At 41.4% G+C, this 21,969-nt stretch overlaps 1 protein-coding gene and 1 long non-coding RNA gene across 2 annotated transcripts in view; both read left to right on the top strand.

The window, feature by feature from the left end:
- Positions 1–15,720, top strand: part of LOC147019161 (uncharacterized) — a 78,980-nt gene extending 63,260 nt beyond the window's left edge. Inside the window, exons 3-4 of the long non-coding RNA XR_015062660.1 lie at positions 5,189–5,345; positions 12,334–15,720. This is a non-coding gene — a long non-coding RNA (uncharacterized LOC147019161). The remainder of the gene's footprint in view (positions 1–5,188; positions 5,346–12,333) is intronic.
- A 4,947-nt stretch (positions 15,721–20,667) lies between these two features.
- Positions 20,668–21,577, top strand: LOC147019160 (protein FAM200C-like). The gene has a single exon (XM_085900054.1). It carries the CDS (start codon positions 20,739–20,741, stop codon positions 21,564–21,566), a length of 828 nt encoding a protein of 275 aa, XP_085756180.1. The 5' UTR covers positions 20,668–20,738; the 3' UTR covers positions 21,567–21,577.
- The last annotated feature ends 392 nt before the right edge of the window (positions 21,578–21,969 follow it).

The raw sequence follows: 21,969 nt of genomic DNA, 5'->3' as shown, positions 1-21,969 counted from the left end.
ATAGAATTTTTTATTGACAAATAATAAAAAACAAACAAAAATTTGTATGTTTTTATCTCTGATGTTCAAAGAAATCAACTGGTTAAATGATCCACCCTCAATTTTTTTTAACTTCTTTCTTTCTTGAACTATTGAATATTTTTCAACATTTTACTGAAATATGCTGTTATCTGTTCTGGATTTGCCTTTTCATGAATAGCGTATGGTATTGGGGCAGCTTCTCACAATTTCTGGCAAAGAATGTAGTGGCATCTCTCAGTGCCTGGTTAGTATCTCGATTCTCCTGCACTCTTGATAGAATATATATAGTATCCTTTGAACCACCAGGGCAGTACCTGCAAAGCAAAAAAAACAAAAGAGAAACTCAAGAAAATGATGAAACAAAATGAAAAAAGGGAGAAAAACCAAAGAAGGGAAAAATTAAAATTAAAGAAAATAAAAAAGTAAGGGGAAAGGAATCAAGAGGATGAATAAAATCTTAAAAGTGTATTGGCCACTGGTGACTGGTCTATGCACAACTATTTATAAAAAAAAATTATCATCTGCAACTTTTATCTAGAGAATGAAACGAAGAGATGCAGGGTACTCTCAACTATGATTTCAGTATCAACTTCAATCAACTTCTCCTCAGCATTCTAGTAAACATAATGTATTGGGCTACAAGTATAGTTTGAAGCCCTCAAATTAAATCCTCACCTTAGCAAGTCTACATCAACTGACAAATGAAGATTTTTGAAGAAACGTGTGCGCTGCATGCGGTTGGTGAACTGGATGTTGAGGTGCTGTGAGTCATCAAAGAAGATACTATCGCCAATGGGAAGAGAAGTCATCACCGAATCCAAAAGGTTGTACTGGCACTCAACCATACCAGGTGATGCTTTTGGGCGATACGTGACAGTAGTTGAGTCAGACACCTGAAAATTTATAGGAAATGGTTTAGGATTACAAAATTCAATGGTTTAAATTGATAGAATTGAAAGATGCATGAACTGTATGGAAAAAATACACAAATAAATTATTTTCAAAATTGAAGCTAGAGTGTTCATGTAAAACAGCAAAATATGCACCTCTTCTACAAATGCATATTCAAAGGTGAAGTTAAAATATCTTTTTTTTTTCAGCTGGTATATACATTGGGAATTCTCCATAGAAATATTAACAAGCATATCTACTGTACCTTTCTGACTGGCTCTGCCATCTTCTGCCTCTTAAGTTGCTCACTTGCTTGCTTCTTGAGATACTGACCATACGCTACCATGCATTCCCCTAGACCTCTCACAGCCTGACAAAAGTCAGTGAAGTTTGCCAGTGATGCCCTTCCTGATAAAGAATAAACAAGGTGACCTTGCTTCAACAAGTCCTCTGATTCCAAGCATGGACATCGATGCTTTTTGGCCTTGTAGTCATTCAAATTCTGGAACGGTGTCCATAGATCAGGAACTCTTCTTTTCCTGGCCAAAGTTGCGTGGTGATTTGTGATAAGCCACAGAGCTTCGGTGAGAGTCTTAAAAAATTATGAAATAGAAAAGTTAATTGTTAAAGTTTGTTCGAAACAAGCAAAATTTTTACAATTACAAACAGCACTGAATGTATAACAAAAAGTATCATTCCGAGTTCTTGGCTATTGTCATGTAGCATTTTGAACTTGATTTTAATATTTAAATCAAACAAACTTGCATGTAAACTGGCAAGAGTTCCATATATGTATCCCCCACTCAAAATTGAAAAAAGTATGGGGAAGGTTTGGACCATTTAAGATGGAAAAGTTTCAAACATACCAAAATATGGCTTTATTCTGTCAAATTTTTGCGCACGATTGAAGGCATTAAATTTGATAGACATGTTTATTTAGTAAGAACAATAAAAATAGTATCGTCTGGACTGAAGCAGGCGAGACAAGTTGAGCTATCGCCGGTAAATATTAAAAAAAATTAAAAACACTTTCAGCATCAGCATATCTCTCGCTTGTGAAAGCTTGGTAAGACAATGTAGAAATGAGTTTGAACATGCTATTCAAATTTTATTGCAGGGTATATATGGATTGAAAGTCTTTCCGAAATTTCATTTGAGTCTAAATACAGACCTCGTAATATTGTGAGTAGGCTAGATCTGTAAAATAAAAATGGTACCCCTCCCCCCCCCCCCACCACCAAAAAGAGAGAAAATATTATAGATAAATAAAAATAGTACTAGCCTATTCTAGAGAGTAAAACCATTTCTATGTATAAAATTTCTCAACTTCACCGCAGTATTTCATTTTTTAGACAAATCAGATTAAAAAGTGAAAATGTCATTCATTCCTGACTAGCCTGTATAGACCTAGCTGTGAAATTAAATCCAGAGTCTTGAGTATTTACTTGGATCGCTACTTAATAATAAAGGTCTAAAGTTGAAATCTAATGCCTTTCACTTCAGTTTCATTCTTACCTTGACAATGAATTCAGCTTCATTCTGATTTCCTGATTTGAACCAGACTGCTTCTTTGTCCAGCAATAGTATGATGCTATTGAACAATTGGTCCTTTGCATTTAGTCCCTGTGCCTGTGGCATGCCAGAACTACAATTCTTTTTCAGTCCCGAAAGATCAAATCTTCCTCGCCTTGCGCCTGCAGCCATGAGGATTTCAAAGGCATTCTTGGGCAGCTCAGCCTCAGACGTAGATGCCGAATCATCGCTGAGCCTGTGGCTGAAGTAACCCACGACGAAGCGATAACCGAAGTCGTCTAAGATAGACACCTTTTCCGCCGCCAAAACGTCCGAAAAGGACCCTCCATCACTGCTAGACGCTTGCACGGAGGAAAGTATTGGAGCAGTGTCACAATTTACGTCTGCAATTCCCTGAATGATATCTCCAAGCCTCGCATCTTTGTCACATTTTCGTAAGACGCTGAACAGTTTTTTAGGCCCAAGCATGCCAGTAATCTTGACAGAGTACGCGGCCATGTTGGAAACAACAGACGACGTACTGATTGAGCGAGGCGCAATATCTCTCCCTCGGACAGATGATATGCAGAGCCGTTTCGCACACACACACACACACACACACACACACACGCAGCGAGCTAAACTATGACATATGCATAGCGCAGCGTGCAGCGGGTTCTGTCCGAAACACTTCCGGGTTTTTGCGATCGCAATCAACAAGATACTTGATATCGATTAAAAAAATAAAAAAACATAGGGTCGGCGGAATTTTTAGGGTCGGGCGGGTTACGCCAATGCAACTTTTTTTTTTTTTTTTGGCCTTATCATCTTCATGGGGTTTGTGTGTGTATGTATGTAATGGCGCCTGTCCTAGCTTAAGTTAAGAGTGTAGAAGATATATCGATAAAAGTCTGCTCTGTGTCCGCTTTTGTAAGTTGCTTGCCTTTTTGTCGCACCCCAAAAATTATTTGCAGCCTTTTTGTACATCATAATGAACCCCATTTACCATGCCACATACTTTTCCTCGTCTGATTGTTCATAAATGTTTTTTATAGAAATGTTCCCAGCTCGTTTTTCCTTTTCCTTCATTGGTCCAGCATGGTATGTATCCTAGCCTCGCCGGGACATTATCTCCCAACGATCCGTTCTTCTAGCCGGTACATCCTTGGCAGTTGCGCTCGGCTGCATCTGATCCAGGAAGGTGACCCGGATTGGACAAGGCGTACCGAGGGCATGTCCCCCGGTAATTAGGTCACATGACTTTCAGGTAACCGGTTAACCTTAGACGGAGGACCAGAGGTCACGTGGTTGAGTTATTGGCGTTCACAGTCTATGAGTGACCCGCCACGTCATGGAGTTATCCGTGTGCGACAGCTTGCGATTCCGGAGACTCTGGTGGGAACCCGAGGTAGCTCCCCCCCCCCCCCACCCAAACTCCTCGTGGCCATCTCGCCCTGACCCGGGCTCCGCAACAATATATTCTCCATTAAGCTTTTAATTATTTGACAATGTATTGAATGGACAATGTGTCGTTATAATAATGGCTTTCATTTTAATGTTAATTGATTAATGCCTGCAAAATTTTGAGTCTTACAGTTGTGTATGGCAAGGGTGATGTTTCGTGCCAAGCTTCGTGCATTGAGGTCGTGGAGAGATTCACTTACCTTGGCAGTGATATTCATGTCTCTGCTGGCTGCGAGTCAGAGGTCAATGGACGTCTGGGTCGGGCCTGGGGAGTCATGGATTCACTGGATCATGGGGTGTGGCGCTGCCGGTACCTGTGCGGGAGGACGAAAGTCCGAGTCTTCAGGTCCTTGGTACTTCCAGTCTTGCTCTATGGGTGCGAGACTTGGACTCTGACCAAGGATCTGAGACGGAGACTTAATTCCTTTAGTACCAGGTGTCTTCGGAGAATCCTTGGCTATCGCTGGTCGGATTTTGTGTCCAACGAGCGGTTGCTGAGAGAGACTTGGATGAGATTTGTTACCTGCATAGTCCGTGAGCGTCAGTTGCGGCTGTATGGACATGTGGCTTGTTTTCCTGACGCTGATCCTGCTCACCAGATTCTCTCAGCGAGGGAGTCTCATGAGTGGAGGAGGCCAGTGGGCCGACCACGTGCCTCATGGTTGCAGCAGGTTGAACATCATCTCAAGGAGATGGGGATGGGCCTGGCATCTGCCTGGGGGATGGCCAGACGGAGGCCCCTGGAGTACCAGCGGAAAGTGGACGCAGCGACGCGCTGTTCTGGCACATGCTCCCATACCTGACCTGACCTTCGTGCATTTCATTGAGATCGCCCAAACCACACGTCTCAACCTTTTCTTACCATTTGAGATTCATCTGTGGAATTATAAATGCTTTACAACATGAATCTAAGCCTCTAATAATCTGAGAAAAAAGGTTTTGAGTGTTTATTGCAAAAGCAAGCCTCTTCATAGATGTTTTGTTTCATCCCTGCACAACAATGAAAATTTTGCAAAATCATCACGACGTTTGAAAACAACTTGTGAAAACAAGATGTTGAGAATTTTTTCACATACATGTCTGACAAAACATGTTGACAACATATTTCTTCACAATGTGTTTAATACGAATTCTGTGGGGCTGAAATTTTTTTTTCCTGGGACAAAGATGATTCACGTTTGAAGCTGAAGATGTCTGTCTGATTTGCTTTTTGCTTATCCTTGCATTAAATGTTCTGAATTACGAATTTGAGGAGTTAATTCAATCTGAGGAAATATATTCCATGATAATTTTGGTGTAGTTGTAGCAGGATTGCAATTCTGAAGTCACAAGAGGTGAACGGCGAAGAGCCACTGGAACAAGAGATGAATGCTGACTGGCTGAAAGGACGAGGACCCTGGGTGTCTGCAGGGACTGGCCGGAAAGACTAGGACCCTGAGTACCTGCAAATAATTAATGTGAGTTGCCCTTTTGAACGCCTCTATTTGGTGTTGGTTGTTTTTTTTTGTACCTCTTGATTAAAAGTTGATGCATTTTTAATTTGAAATTGATTTTGGGCCAATTTTTGCAGGAATATGGGAACACCATCTAATTGCTTCACGAGAAGTTAAAATTTAATTTATTTCTTGTTGCAGACAGTGTTTATGTGGTCAGAGTCCGTTGATTTAAATGATGAAGATGTTGGTGTCTGACTTGATGTTTGGAAGAGTAATCTGGCTTTCAACCAGCAGCTTGAGAGTGTAATCTGGTTTTCGACCTGAAGATCGAAAGAAAAATTATTTTAAATCTTGAATTGAGCTTCCACAAGGAGGTGCAGTGTACAATACTGAAATTTATTGTCGTCAGTCAGAAGCTGAAAGAAAAGTGATTGTTGGATTAAAACCAGGAATTGAAATAAAGAGCTCTTGTATTTGTGTTATTTATAGTTGCATTAATTTGCATATTGGGTGTGAAGTGTTTGTATTGTTTGAAATTTTTTTCATTTCAGTTGCATATTGTTTGATTTGGATTTTATTTTTTTTAATTTTTTTCCATGAAGTCAGCAAGATGGTTAATATATCTCAGAAGGTAAGTAAAGTGAATTTACTTCAGAAGGGTAAGTGTGTGAGATACATGTTTGTTAACTATGGAGAGGGGCCAGTAGATGATATAAACAAGTGGTATGCGTGTTCAAAAGATTTGAGGACAGCTTTTCCAAAGAATGGGACATTCGAAAGAGGGAGGTGAGAAAATCTCAATAAGGAATTGGACAGTCGAAGTGATGAAAAGAAACTAGCAAAGGATGTGGATTGAAGAAAGGTTTTACAATGGATGGAGGAAAGCATAATAAGAGATAAGAAATCAAAATTGTCTCGTCTCTCTCTCTCTCTATCGAGTGCAGCCTGTGGCTGCTGGTTGCATCATTGGTTGGGGCACGGCTATGCCGCTGATGCAGTGTCCCCCTTACCAGTACACTGGTACTCATTTTGCCGACCTCGGAAGGATGACAGGCTGAGTCAACCTCCTGGTGTATATTAATTCAGCGGCCAACGGGGCTTGAACTCGGGACTCCAGGATCCCAAGCCGCCACCCTAACCACTAAGCCAACACCAAGCTTATTGTCTTGTCTTAAAATAGCGTACAAAGGGTACAACATATGACGTCAGAAGTTCAAGGCAATTGCCGATTACGACAGATGAGGGAAAAGACAACAGTAGGGGAAGCCCAACCTCTGAATGGGTTGTGCACAGTGCTGGTACAGAGACAGGGACTGAGGAAGTAGATGATGAAGATGTGCTTCCAGCATATCAGCGTGTTTTACCTCGTGTGCTTGAGGAACTTTTACCCAGGTATGAACCAAGAGCTGAAGGGGGAGCTTACAATCCAAATGCAATCTACCCCAACTAAAGAGAGGTAGGCAGTGTTCAAGGTACAGCGGAAGTAGAAGAATCAGTTATTTGATGTACAACTGCTGAGAGACGATAATTTGCGAAACGAGAGGAAATTATAGCTCCGTTAAGAGCATTTCCAGGACCGCGAATGGAACAAGTTAGCTATGTGTTCTGACCTTGATCATCAACAGAGTTACGAATAATAGCAAAGGAAATATAATCTATAAAGGAAAATCTGAGAAAATTTCGTGAATAATTGGAATTGATCATACAATGCCATCGACCAACGATGCGATACCGAGACATGCTGTTAAAATTAAGTGCCAGAAGGATTATTGCAACAGTTGAAAACAATTGCAGAATGGAATGCTGTGCTATTTGAGCAGGATGATTTGCCAGAAGCAGCAAAAGAGCAAAAATTGCAAGCCTGAAGACAAGCTATTGGGAATTTGCCAATGCAAGTGGATTGGGATAAGGTTAAATCGTGCATGCAGAGAGTAGGTGAAGATCCATCCGATTATTTGGAGAGAGCGTGGTGTTGGCTCAGTGGTTAGGGCGGTGCCTTGGGATCCTAGGGTCCTGAGTTCAAGCCCCATCGGCTGCTGAATTAATACACCAGGGGGTTGACTCAGCCTGTCATCCTTCCAAGGTCGGCGAAATGAGTACCAGTTCCAGTGTGTGTACTGGTAGAGGGGCACTGCATCAGCGACACAGTCGCGCTTCAAGAAATGATAGCTACCCCGGCAGCTAAGCTGCCATAGGACCACCATCATTTGGAGAGGTTGAGAACTGCCTTCAGATCATATTCTGAAATGGACGAGAACAACATAACTGTTCCATTGACAGATGCTTTCATGAATGGGTTTACTGTGGAACTCCAAGGAGATGTTAAGAAATTGTGTTAAGTGAAAGTGAAAGCAATAAGAGAAATACTGGAGGTAGTTGTTCATTACACATGGCAAATGGAGCGAAAATTGACAGAAGCGACTGCCAAACTAATGTAGTTACAAACTAGTGCGTTAGCTGCAAATGGAGGCAGAGGAGGTCAACGAAAAGACTTTGACCTTCAGCAAGGTTGTGGCAGGAAATTGGGAGGAGCATTTCCTCCATCCCCACCTGCAGTGAATCCAAGGAGCGAATGATGTTTCAAGTGTGGACAATTGGGACATTGGAGTAGACAGTGCCCTCGGAGAAGGAGATATACACACCCGCATCGTCGGAGTCAGGGCCAATGACAAGGGGGATGGACTGGACGAATACCATTTCCAAATCATTGCCCATTATGACGAGTCTGGGACAAAATACCATCAGTGTTACCCGTGCATAATAATTTGTTACCAGTGATACAGACTCGCCGAAGGAAGAGCCAAAATTAAATCTGAAAATAGCTGGACAAGAAATCGCTTTTCCAATTGACACAGGAGCAACACGTTCCACATTGCAACAAAATGATTTCTCGAATGTCCCCTTGTCAAGGACTCAGGTAAACATAGTGGGGGTATCAGGAGTTCCTCTGCCGACCCCCTGACAAAGAAATTACATGTGGAAATGGGACAGTTGACAGGACAATATTCTTTTGTATTGGGAATTAATTCACCAGTTAACTAACGAGAGAGAGATTTGCAATGCAAGTTGAATTGCTCTGTGAAATGCACTTCAGATGGAATGTATTTATAAATACCACAGGATTTGCATGAGTCTGTTTTGAATTTGTTCCAACAGACTTTTGAATTTGCTACAATTGTGTATTGGTGGACACTGGATGAGAAGACTGTATCTGCATCAGTGAATGAAGTTTTCCTGAGTTTAATGTGGACTGTCCTTGAGACAACACTGCACTTTGGATAGGACAACACAGTTTAGGTATGGAGGTACATCTAATGGAAAAACAGCAGAAACTTTGTAATCAGCCTGAGATGACACCACATGTTGCACTTTCCATGTCAGAAGAATACCAGGCAAATTATATCAGATCAATGATCACCAAGTTGAAAGAGAGTCACGAAGTAAGCTATCAAAGGGATTTTCAAGGACACCAATTTATATGATAGGTGAGAATGGGTTTTGCCAGAACGTGGGAGAACAGGTATCCTCTTCGACTTTCACAATATGTGAGAACCCACCTTTTGAAATCACTGGAGTCTCACTTGATCTTCTTGCTTGTGGACAACACACCCAAACGATGTTGGACAAATATAATGTATGAGGCCGGTTAAAATCACGGTCGACACATCTAAACCGTTTCCCAAAAAACACTACCTGTTGTGACCAGAAGCTGATGCAGGTAAAGCACCAGTAATGAAGTCTTTGCTGGAAAAAGGAACCATAGTCCTTACAGTCAGCCCGTGCAACACACCCATACTGCCTGTAAAGAAACCTGGAAAACAGACATGGTGCTTTGTGCAAGATTTGAGAGCAGTAAATGATTGTGTAATACCCACTTATCCAGTGGTGCTAAATCTGGTTACTTTCCTCTCCAGCATTCCAAGTGGTACAAAATATTATTCAGTTGTGGATCTGTGTTCTGCATTCTTTCCTCGACTGATGCATGAAGATTCGCAACAGTTGTTTGCATTCACTGACAATGGCAGACAGTAAACTTGAACAGCATTTCTGCAAGGCAATACAGAAAGCCTGACTCTATTCTCTCGAGCATTTCAAGAGGATTTCACTGATGTTACCTTTCCAGGGGGCTCAGCATTGCTGCAACATGTTGATGATGTCTTGATATGCTCTTCTTCAAAAATGGCATGCGAACAAGACACTATTTTGCTATTGACAGCCTCAGCAGACAAAGGACAGAAGGTGTTGAAGGACAAACTGCAATTTTGCAAGGAAGAGGTAAAATACCTCGGACATATTCTGAAAGGAGATATGAGACTTCTTTCACCGGAACGAGTAACAGCCATGCGGACACTTCCAAAACCGACGGCCATTAAGGCCGAAGTCACATTCGCTCTACGGCGAGGATACGGTGGCCGTACGCCCTCTGAATTGACAGAAACGTGCGGCGGCCGCAGAGTTTCTGCGGTGGACTCAGGGTGGCCCTATGCCGTTTGGCTATATTTTACAGGTTGTAAGGTCGCCGTGGAATTATAACGCGGAGTTATAACTGTTTTCATTTCTACGTTCGCCGTAGCAATTCGACAAGCCGAAGAAAAAAAAAAAAAAAAAAAACTGGGAAAAAAGATAAAAAATATTAACCCATTTGTTACCGTCCGTCTGGCCGCACGTTCGCCTTGGGGCTCCCTGCGGTCGCCTTGCGGCTACCTTGCGTCTGCCTTGAAAATTCTATGGCCGCCGCAGTAACGCCCTAAGGTCACCGTGCGACATCAAATCAAAGATCGTCCGGCAACCCCACGTTTTCGGTCTCCACAATTTATAAATACGCCGTGCAGCTCCCCGAAAAATAAAAACAAGTGTGACTGCTACATTGTGTGACCGTGGAAATACTGCGGCCGCCGTATAATTGCTCGTGGCCGTCGATTTTGGAGACCCCACGGCCGCCGTGGCAAATGTGACCTCGGCCGAAGCAAGTGAAGTCGTTCCTTGGAGCAGCAGGCTATTGTCTACTGTGGATCATTGATTGTCATTCCTATGCTTTACTAGCACACCCTCTGTTGGACATTAGCTTGATAAATAGCCCAGATCCATGGAATTGACGCCTGAAGCGCAAGAAGCATTTGTTACATGAAAAGGTGCACTTTCTTCCGCACAGCACTGGGAATACCAGATTATGACAAACCTTTTTATCTCTTCGCTTGAGATAAGAGTATTTGTGCAGTCCGTACTGACACGGGCACATGGAGGAAAGATGCGACTGATAGCTGACCACAGTACAAAGTTTGATCCAGAAGCCCAAGGATTTACAGCAAGTTGGAGAGCGGTGACTGCAGCCTCTTACGCTGCACAAACAACCTAATCTATTGTCTGGGGGAGCGCGTTTAGCCTCCAAGTACCACATGCTGTTCTGGCTGTTCTTCTGAAGGCAAGAACGCAACATTTATCAGCTTCAAGAGCAACCACATGTGAACGACCACAACTAACAGTGCCAAATGTTACCATCGAACACTGCCCAACAATGAACCCAGCTCCTTTGTTGCCAACAGCAGAAGACAGAGAGCCGCATGATTCTGGAGGTAGTATCGCACACATTCATGCCACGTATTGATTTAAGGATGTCCCACTGCAAAACTCAGATTTAATACTGTCTGTGGATGGATCATTGTCAAGAGCATTAGATTGCTCATTGTTATGAGGGTATACTGTCTCACTGATTCAGAGGGAGGAGAAAGTGGGAAAGTACCAGGATATTAATCAGCACAAGAAGTGGCAATTTATGCGTTGAGAAGGGCTTGTTGCATGGCAGAACATCATGATGTGACTATTTTCACTGATTCGCATTATGCTTATGGAGTTGTCCATGACTTCGGAATACTCTGGCATGAACGAGGGTTCTTTACTTCTTCAGGCATTCCAATTAAGAACGGTGTTCTGATAGCAAACTTATTTGAAGCAATTTGGTTACCATTTGCAGTTGCCGTTAAGTCTGACGCACATACGGGTGGTTCCGATGACGTATCGAAAGTAAATGCTCAGGCAGATGAAGCTGCAAAAGCAGCAGCCAATTCTTCTGACAGCCCGACCGACAGTCAAACAATGTGCATTCACACCTTCTGAAAGCACTCCGACTCTGGGTGACGTGGCCGCTCTGCAGACAGCTGTTGACGAGCCTGAAAGAGAGAAATGGAAATTTTTACAATGAGAGCATGACGAAGACTCCAAACTGCGGACATCTTATGATCGTTGAGTGGAAGTCTTGTGTCTTATGCTCCTGTGGAATAAATTCAGTTCTTCTCTTGTGGAGTCTGAGACCATATATTAACAGCATACATCAAACACAAATATCAACAAACATGGCCATGGGGAAGAGGATAAATAAGACGAGCAATATCAAACACGATCCTCTTTTCTGGTCAAAATGCACAGAGAAATTGTCTTTATACTATTCTGGCCAGCAAAAGACAAGGGAGGGCGAAACATCTGTCAGGGTGAATGGAGGGGATGGCCGACGAGCATGAGAAAGGGGACTGCAGACATGGCCACTTTGGGAGGGAAGGGGGATAGACACGCTCAAGCCACGATTGCAGTGTGTGAATACGAGGTCAGCCTTGAGGAGGAGAGGGTGATAACAGAGTTAGGACAAAACATGAACATCGGAGATATAGCACATAATATTTCGTAAGATACAATTTTATCCTATTCTTTGTTCAATCACACCACGATGGAGATAAAATGACTGTGAAGGGAGATTTTATTGACAGTCAACTTGATTCCAGTACAAAAGTAACACCTTATTTTATACTGTTAAAAGCAGTAGGAGCAAGTTAAAACAACTCAAAGCAGGAAGTGAATATAATTGAGAACACATTAGTATAATTTTTTTTTCCTTCCAATGACAGTGCCATACTCAGCCCCCTTAATGATGAAGATCATGTATGTTCATTAAATAGATGATAAGATGCTTGCATTCTGTGTTACATTAACAAGTGTTGTGAAAGCATTTCATTCACAGGTAAAAGAAGCATTACCTGAACCAACTGCCAGTGACTGCCATAGCTTCGTCCCTGGAGACTTCATCCACATCGAGTCTCATAAACGAAAAAAAACACACTCCAGCCAAGGTGGATTGAACCCTATCAAGTGCTACTGGCAAGACACTGTGGTGAAATGCCAGGGTCGACCAACATGGATCCACTCCTGCCACTGCAAGAGAGCCAACGGAATGGATGGCCAAAACGCAAACACTTGAACTGTTCATACACTCTTTCATGGCTAATGATAACCCTCTCATATACCTTCATTGTTTTTGTGATTATCAACTTCATTTGGGGAAAAGTTGCTGTGCCACCAGCTGATTTAAGTCGACCGCATAGTAAAAATGTTAACAAACAAAGAAGCTTGCATACTTGCTGAAAATGGAAGTAACACGAAACAAAGCACACACCACCAACATGTTAAACATCTGCAATCCCAGAGAAGACGAAGTATACCATTGCACAAACACATGAGTGAACATCCACTGAACACTTTCTTTGCAATATCTTTACAGCATGCTAAAAGTATGAACAAGATTAAGTGTTGGGTTTGTTCACAACTTCCTCACTCATCCAAGCATGGGTTGGCCCTCTTGGCAGTACCACTGCAAGGGGAAGACATATGTGGATTATTGGTACATGGACAAAGTAACCCAACTTTGAGTGGAATAAAGAAAACATGGGGTAATTAAGGGGAAAAAGGCAGAGATTAAAGGAAAATGGAAAAAAAGGGGGACACAGGTGTACTGATTGCAAGCAATGATACTATCCTTAATATAAAAGAAACAGTCCAATAAACAAATATGGAAGAATTATAGGTATACTCACCACATGTTGAAGTTATGAACAGAGAAATAGGATGGTTTGTCTCGTTTGTCAAAAAGGCAATGGACCTTACTTGGGTAACTCAACATGTCAGCATTATGCTGAACATCTTAAAGAAAGGGTGGCAATAAAAAGGATGAAACACTGGAGTAAGGAGAGATATCGATTATAAGAGCAAATAACCTCACCGAACCCCTGCCAGCCTTAAATAATATTGGCTTCATATGTGGACACAGGGCGTATCCAAGGTTGCCATTTGGATGGACAGGGTCTAACAAAGGATACGTAATACCCCAAATCCATATTTCTGACCACTCACCTTTCACGCTACGAAATAGAGAGAAGAGGTCTATTTGAGCAGTTCAAAGATTTTTCATGATTGCATTCCATGATTTTTTTTTATCTCATGATCATGATCTCAGCATTTTTCATATTTTAATCGTGCTGGTAATGCTGCTAATGAACTCACTGCCTTGGCAAGCTCTCCAGCGAAGCTTGCTAATACCACTGCTGAGGGTTTAATTGAGGTAAATGCTGAGATGATTGCTCTAAGAGCAGTAGCAATGCAGAATCACATTGCCCTCAATGTTTTACTGGCTGAACAGGGAGGGACCTGTGCAATCATTGGAACTGAATGTTGCACATACATTCCTGACAACTCAGAGCAAATTGATGATCTATCGACTCAAATTAAGGCAGAGGGAGATAAATACCATGACCATGGATGGAAATTTGGGGCTTGGCTATAGGGAATATTTGGTGATATGGTTGCAAAGATACTACAGTTTCTTTTCATTGGATGAAGCCAGACAGCCTTCCCTTTTTATCTTTTTATGCTTTCTTTATGTTATGCTTCAGAGTTCTTGCTCCAAACACACGCTACATTTAATGTGCTTCTATTAATAGGCTCTGTGCTCTTTGAGTGCATTTATACTGCTTCTATTCCCCTTGTAAATTGCATTCAAAATTGAGTACAATTTTATTTCAATTGTAAACTGACGTCGTTTGAATCCAACGTTCAAACAATTCTTTATAATGATGAGAATTTTAAAATTGGAGGCCTTTGATCTTGAATAACCCAAGTTGAGGTAATCGGACATCTCTTCTGCAATCAGGGCATGACACTTCCTGGGAGGATTGATAGTTACAGTCCGAAGAGCAAAGAGTGGTCTCGCCGCACGGTTGGTCGAGTATTGACTGCGTCTTTGTCTTTCATCAAAGGATACGCGACGACTGACAAAAATACCATTGACGGGTGAGATCTCAACGGAGAGGCGGCCTATGAGGTATAGTCATGTCATGACCCTGCTCCCAGGAATCACCTGGTAAAGACTGACTCGTCTCAATTCCCCCCATAAGGACAGGGTATGCTCTTGATGACAGACAAATTTATCCTAATATCAATTTGAATTGAAGATTTGCAAATATATATATATATATATATATATATATATATATATATATATATATATATATATATATATATATATATATATATATATATATATATATATATATATCTATATATGACATTATCCTTTGTAGAACAAAAGGAGTAAATTGTAAAAGTGAAATCCAACTTTTGGATGTCTGTTAATGGTAGCACATTAAATATACACTGTTCTGGCACTTTATTGAACTTCAAAGCAAAATGTTTCTTTTAAAAATAAAACAACTTGCTGACACTCAGAGCCACAGTAAAAGTGTTGCAAAATTCTTTCAGCTGATCAGATAAGCTGAGTTTGTAAATACTTCTTGTCTTTCACAATAGTCACCAGAATGTGCATGACTATATTATTTAAATCGAGCTTTATAAAGGCAAAAAATACATATTTTAAGTTTATATACAATTGATTTTACACTTTGCAGTCGCAATAATAATTTTTGAAATACACTCCTTCAAAGTTGATTAGAATTAATTAAAGGAATTTAGATTCATAATTTAGATTCATGTACATGCATCAATTATATATTCTCCATGAAGCTTTTAATTACTTGATAATGTTTTGAATGGATAATGTATCATTATCCTAATGGCTTTTATTTTGTGTTAATTGATTAATGTTTGCAAAATTTTGAATCTTGTCGATGTGTATGGCAAGGGTGACATTTCGTGCCAACCTTCGTGTATTACATTGAGATCTCCCAAACCACAAGTCTCAACCTTTTCTTATCATTATAGATTTGTCTGTGGAATTATATATGCTTTATAATATGAATCTATGCCTCTATTAATCAGCGAAAAAAGGTTTAGAGTGTTTATTGTACAAGCAAGCTTCTTTAGAGATGTTTTGTTTCATCCCCGCACAAGAATGAAAATTTTGCAAAATCATTATGAGGTTTTAAAATAACTTGTTGAATGAAATTTCCACATATATTTCTGACAATTTGTTGACAATATATCACTTCATAACGTTTAAATAAAAATTCTGTGGGGCTGAAAAAGTTTTTCCTGTGACAAAGATGATTAACGTTTATAGCTATAGATGTTTGTGATTTGCTTTTTGCTTATCCTTGCAATAAATGTTCTGAATTCTGAATCTGAGGAGTTTATTCAATCTGAGGAAATAGTCAGGTTCCTTGTGAAATTTCGTTGGAATTTTTTGGAGAATAGCAAACCTATAGATTTTTGAGAAGTTTAAAATCTATTTAAATAAAAAATATGATGTTTCACATTTTTTCAACTTTTGGAAAGGTCGTTTTGGGGTGAAAAACGCTTCTTTTTGAATTCCAATTTTAAAAAATCTGAAACAATACAAAATAACCAACTGATGATAGATTACTGTGAAATGGCTAACAATGGATTTTATAAGATAATAAAATGTTGCATTTGACTGTCGGTTTGCCATGGAAACAGCATTTTTGGAGTGGAATTGCCATTTTTTAATATATGTTTTTTAATAATATTTTCCATCGGATGGCCTGTTTTAATTGTTAAATGTAGTGACCATGACTAACTTACACATAATTATTATGATTTTCAAGTATTGGAACAGTTGGTTGCCATGGAAATGGCCATCTGTGCAATGAAACATTGGTGTGTCTGTTGTTCAATATCAGAAGGTTTCGGCACCTTCAGTCGTAAAACGTTTGATTTTAAGTTTTTGTAGTTTGATGTATTTTAAGTGTGATCTTGTTGGGAACATAGGTGACGCCACGTTGCGACGCCATGCCATCGCCTCAGGTTACGGTTGCTGGGTGTGGCATGACGTCGTGATGTGGCGTGGCGCGCGTCCAAGCACGTGCAGCACTATGACGTCATTTTCAGTTCGCTTTGTTTCTTCTCGATTTATTCATGACAGTTTACTTCGGAGCTTCGTTTCATCATATTCGGTTTTCAACACCTTTCTTCCTTTTTTCGGTAAGTTGTGATAGCCTTTGAGGCGTATGTACCTTTTTGTCATTTTATGTTCTTCTGTATGGGGTAGGATTATGGTTTGAATGGCCACGGGGTTGGAGGTTTTAATTGCGTTTCCTGTTTGGCGAGGAGTGGAAGTCGGGCAGTGGTCATGTTATCGCTATGTGTTTATCCTTTTTCTATTATTTCGGGTTGATCTTTAAATATGTCCTTATGTGCTGGTTCGTGCTTTCATTTATCCAGAAAGAAAGTCACCATCAATGTAATCACTCACTGACGTATTTTGTTCCATTTGATTAACTGCTGTGTAATAGGATAGGATTAGGTTAGCTTTGTTTTGGGGGGTTGGAATGACAGAGGGAGTCTATTTAGAGTTTCTGATTAGTTTACTGGCATGGAGTTGGCATGTATTGTTGATTTCCCACTCATCTCTGCTTTTATTTTATTCAGGTAATTTTACGTCTTAGTCGCGGTTTTTATTTTGGATTCTAATAAAGTTCTACCATTGCGACATTTACCCGCATCTTCCGTTTAAATCACATAAGTTTAGGTCAATAAATTAGTCAAAGAAAATAAGGATGTTATTTTTCTCATCTGTTTGCTTTTTATAGTGATGAATGTTATTTGTGCCCTTGATATGGCCCTAGACATAGGCACAGCCCGAGTTTTATTGGCTGTATCACGTATGATAGATTTGACATTCATGAGCTGACGATTTATTTTTTATATTTGCAGGACCAACAACATGATGGATCAAGTACCACTGAGTGGCAAGGATTCATGCCAGACGAAAGGATCAACGAACTGCACAAAATGTGTCCTGTGCCAAGATAATTCTTCCCTGAAAGGGTCCTTGGTGTTGCAACCATAAGTCAAGTCGTTCTGCCGTTTGATAGAGACAATACAGGAGCGAGCCACTTTACATGATGGTGATTATGTACAGATTCATAAACGATTTGAGGGGATGTCAGCAGAACTGTTGCAAAAGGAGAAGGCTGTCTGGCACTGAACATGCTATTCCAACGCAACTAACAAGGACCAAATTCGTTGTGCCAGGGTTCGTTATGATCAGGCACTATCATCAGGGTCGCATATCGCCAAAGGGCCAGGTCAAAAGAGAAAAATGCCCGAAGTATGTTTGGAGTCGTCAAGCTCCTCCACACCATTCACTCGGTCATCCACAGACCCCTATGACAAGGCTTTGTGCTTCTTTTGCCAGTGGACTGATGGTCAACCTATTTACCTTGTACGGAGTGACAGTGCGGGCAAATTGCTGAGAGAAGCTGTTGATGTTGCTCAGAACCCTGTTTTTATGACTCGATTGAACACTGCTATAGCGCCAAGTGATGCACATGCAATTGTCATTATGTACCACAGGTCTTGCTGGACCAAACATGTCTTCCATGTCTTGCGAGATCACGACACCAAAGGAGAGAAGGATAAAGCCTCAATGACACAAGTTGTCAGTTTAATTGAACTGATCAACTTGGTTGATGTCCTAACTAAGCAGCAAACTCAACTCAGAGGACCTATACACAACTTTAGCAAGATTTGTCTGTTCATGTTATTGTCCAAGTGGTGTCAATATTTCCAGCATCCCTGAACTTCGGTTGCATCTCTTCTGTAAGAACATGGCTGAGAATGACAAGTTACCACCAACTGTCGGTGCTCTGAGGCAGCATATCATGCGGGTAAATATCCAGGCATACGTTTGGGGTCAAGGAGCAATTTCTCAGCAAACATTTCTTGATCCATTAAAGAATGGCTTCCACAAGGACACGAGTGGTCAACTCAAACCGACAACAACAGACATTCTCCTTGCACCAAAGGCAATTATCGAGATGATAAGGTGCCAGTGCAAGACAATGTTCGTCACGGAGATGTTCCTGCAGGGCCAAGAACCTAACATGCATCTTTGCATGTGTCGCACTTCGTGTGAGAATGACGAGGACTCAAACATTGAACGGCATGACCACGATAGTGATGATGATGATGGCAATGATGGAGTGACATTCGCGCAGTGATGCCAATTGGTTACAAACTCATATTTGACATTAAGTACATTTCACTGATCACCATATTCATGCGTTGCTTGTTTCAAGATTTGAAAGCAATACATAAAATAAACGGTCATTTGACAAAATGATAGCCGTTTCCATGGCAACCATTGCTCAAAATACAGATATTTGTATTCTATATTAAGAACTGTCTTCTCGTTAACAATTATGCATCATCAGTTGCTTGCTTGTAATTAATTTTGAATTTTCAGAGCTGATATTTTAAAAAACGGGTTGTTACCCCAAAACGACCAATTTGTCCACATTGTATGCATTGAAAAAATGTGAAACATGGATTTTCTGTTTTGGTATTGTTTAAGCTTTCCAAAAATGTTGGGGTTTGCTACTCTCCAAAAAATTCCAACGAACGTCAAATTATGGACACAAGGAACCTGACGAAAATAAATTCCACTACAACGTCTTGGAGGTGAGTGCACCTGTTGGCTGTCCTGTCACACAATTTTTATCAGCCAACCTTGCTGTTTACATATAGTGTGAGGGGGGAAAAAACACACTTCTTCTTCACTGCAGAGCTCCGTGTTGGATTCTTTGGTTTGAACCTTCGCTTAAAATGAGTGCAATGAAACATTTTGAAAATTTCTAATTATTCTCACACATTTCAACATCACCCTGATGCAAATTAAGTTGTTTCAATTTCCTTTGTGTATGATGAAAAGTAATACTGGCTGCCAAAGGGGGTGCCATTCAATACACATTTACACAGAGAAAATTGGGGTTTTCCCCCCACCCTGAACCCCCTCCCCCAGATGTCTTTCCCAAACAGAAACCATATTCGGGAATCCTAAGGGGACATTCAAAATTTGGTTCAGTCGTTTACTTTTGAAGCCTATATAAATTAATAAATATCCAGGTAGTAAACAAAAATGACAGGACGGGGCATCCTGAAGCTTTCCTGGATCAGGAGCAAAAGTCACTCAAACCCCCCTTCGACCCCCTTGATCCTGACTTTTTTCATGCCGTGAATACACTTTGGTGCATCATGGGTGATCGGGGTTTTGTGTGTTTAGTTTTGGAGAAGAGAAGAAGAAAGTATACCTGTTTTGGAGGGGGTTAAATAACCCCCGTAGATGCACTTAATGAGCACAGATTTTGATGCGGTCAATACACCTTCATTTGGCGTCAGATATGAAACTTGTGCCAAAGTTTTATCAAAATCGTTTGTTTGGTTCAAGCGATAATGGGTGAAGTGTTTACGTACTCACTCACACATTCACCTTCAGACGCAGCTCAATCGTATAAGCTCACCTGACTAAAGTCCGGGTGAGTTAAAATGGAACACACCTTCATCAACCCACACACACACATGTGTAAAAGGCACAAGTAACTTGGGGGCACACACGTACCATCCAAGCAATGGGACCATACTCTGTGTCGAGCATTGGTGCTGTCTCAGTAGTCTCCTTGGCTATTGGGCACAATACTGAACAGGTCACGACTGCAACGCGGCATTGTGTTTTAGGCGCTCACTGTTGTCGCTACCGTTGGAAATGTGAAGAAAAATTTTTTGGACGCGCAGGGTGAAAATCGATGCGCGCGCTGACCAGAGACCGGAAATATATAATTATTGTTTGGCCTTATTACTGGTGTTAGTCTCTTGACATATTGGCGTGTTGATTTCGTAATTCAAAAAAGCTTCACGTCCAGTCAGCTTCAAGATGTCGGCCTCAAAGAAAAAGTGTCGTCGGTATTCCGTTGAATACATCAAGTATGGATTCATTCCATCCCTGACGAACACGCAGTTACCGATGTGTTTGTTGTGTGGTATCAGGCTGTCCAATAAAACAATGAAACCATCTCGACTGAGCGATTACCTGAGTAAAAAGCACAGTGATAAGGCTCGTGCAGAGGTCAGCGATTTCCAATCGCTGAAAGAGAAATTTGAGAAGCGATCCACGGTTACGACAATGTTCAAGCCAGCCAAAAGCTCGTGGATAAAGGACTGGAAGTGTCGTTCAAGCTGTCATTGCTCATCGCCAGATCTGGAAAACCGTATTCAATCGGGGAACAGTTGATCAAACCGGCTGTTGGGGAAGTGATAAAAACTGTTTTGGGCCAGGATCCGTATTCAGTTCTCTCGTCGATTGCGCTCAGCAATGATTCCGTGGCCAGGCGGATTGATGACATGTCATCAGATGTACAAGATAAGCTGTGTTGTGAGCTGAGAAGCACGCACTTTGTCATCCAGCTGGATGAGTCCACTTTGCGTGACAGTGAAGCTCTGTTACTCTGCTACATTCGCTTCATCCGTGATCAGGAAATGGTGGAAGAATTGTTGTTTGCCCGCTCTCTCCAGACCGATACGAAGGGTTCTTCCATCTTCCAAACGTTGGAGAAGTACTTTACTGATAAGAACATTCTCGCTAGCGCGACGGACGGGGCACCAGCGACGGTCGGCCGCCAGCGTGGTTTTATTGCGCTTCTGAAGAACCAGGTACCGTCCGTGTTCGCCATTCACTGTGTCGTGCACCACCAACATCTTGTAGCAAAAGCTCTCAGCACCAGACTTCATATATCACTCCAAATAGTAATCAAAGCGGTGAATAAAATCAAGGTGTCATCTCTGCATGATCGGCTGTTTCGTCAGCTTTGCCAGGAGAATGATGAACCATTCAAGAGACTCTTGTTGCATACCGAAGTTCGATGGTTGTCCAAAGGCACTTGTTTGACCGGTTTCCTTGCCCTCTTCTCGACAGTGGTCGAGTTTCTGTCGGAAATTGATACAGAGGTATCGGAGAAAGTGAATGTGATTGAGCATGATGTGGCTTACCTCGCGGACATCTTCAGTGTACTGAATGATGTCAACAAACAACTCCAGGGTGACCATATGACGCTGATGAAAGTAAAGAAAGTGATCCGCGCGTTCGTAACCCCAAGGCGACTCTGCGCAGGGAAACCCTCGGCCGCAGAGATATGTTCCACTTTCCCTGGTTGGCAAAGGAAACTGCAATAAACGAGCAGCTCTTCATCAGAAACAGCAATCACCTTGAGAAGATTCGTGGAGATATGGAGCAGCGTTTTTTTTTTTTTTTTTTTTTTTTGTTTTTTTTTATACCTTGGTCGAGGCTCGTATGAGAGCTAAAACACAACTCACAGCAAGGAGGCATGAGACAAGAGGGGCGGGAGTGGAAGGGACAAAACATTGGGGAACAGACACAGGTGAACTGTGGAAGGGAGAGGGATGGGGATGGGACGGGGAACATGGCGAGGGGAAGATGGACATTAAAGGGACTTTCAGGAAGGAAAGCAGGAGAATTGAAGGAAGTGGGCTTGGGTGGATTATCGGGGGTAGAAAAGATCGAGGATTTGGATGGGGGAAGATAAGAGGTGGTGGTGAACAGCTGTTTTGAAAGCCT

The sequence above is a fragment of the Eptatretus burgeri genome, chromosome 10 (assembly GCF_056783735.1).
Source record: "Eptatretus burgeri isolate ZD-2024b chromosome 10, Ebu_testis_v1, whole genome shotgun sequence".
In the NCBI taxonomy this organism is placed as follows: Eukaryota; Metazoa; Chordata; class Myxini; order Myxiniformes; family Myxinidae; genus Eptatretus; species Eptatretus burgeri.
Note: the sequence above shows the minus strand (reverse complement) of the source record. Positions and strands in the feature narration are given on the sequence as shown.

Excerpts from the sequence above, each read along its gene's own strand:
- LOC147019160 (XM_085900054.1), top strand. The coding sequence starts at position 20,739 with ATGTCATCAGATGTACAAGATAAGCTGTGTTGTGAGCTGAGAAGCACG.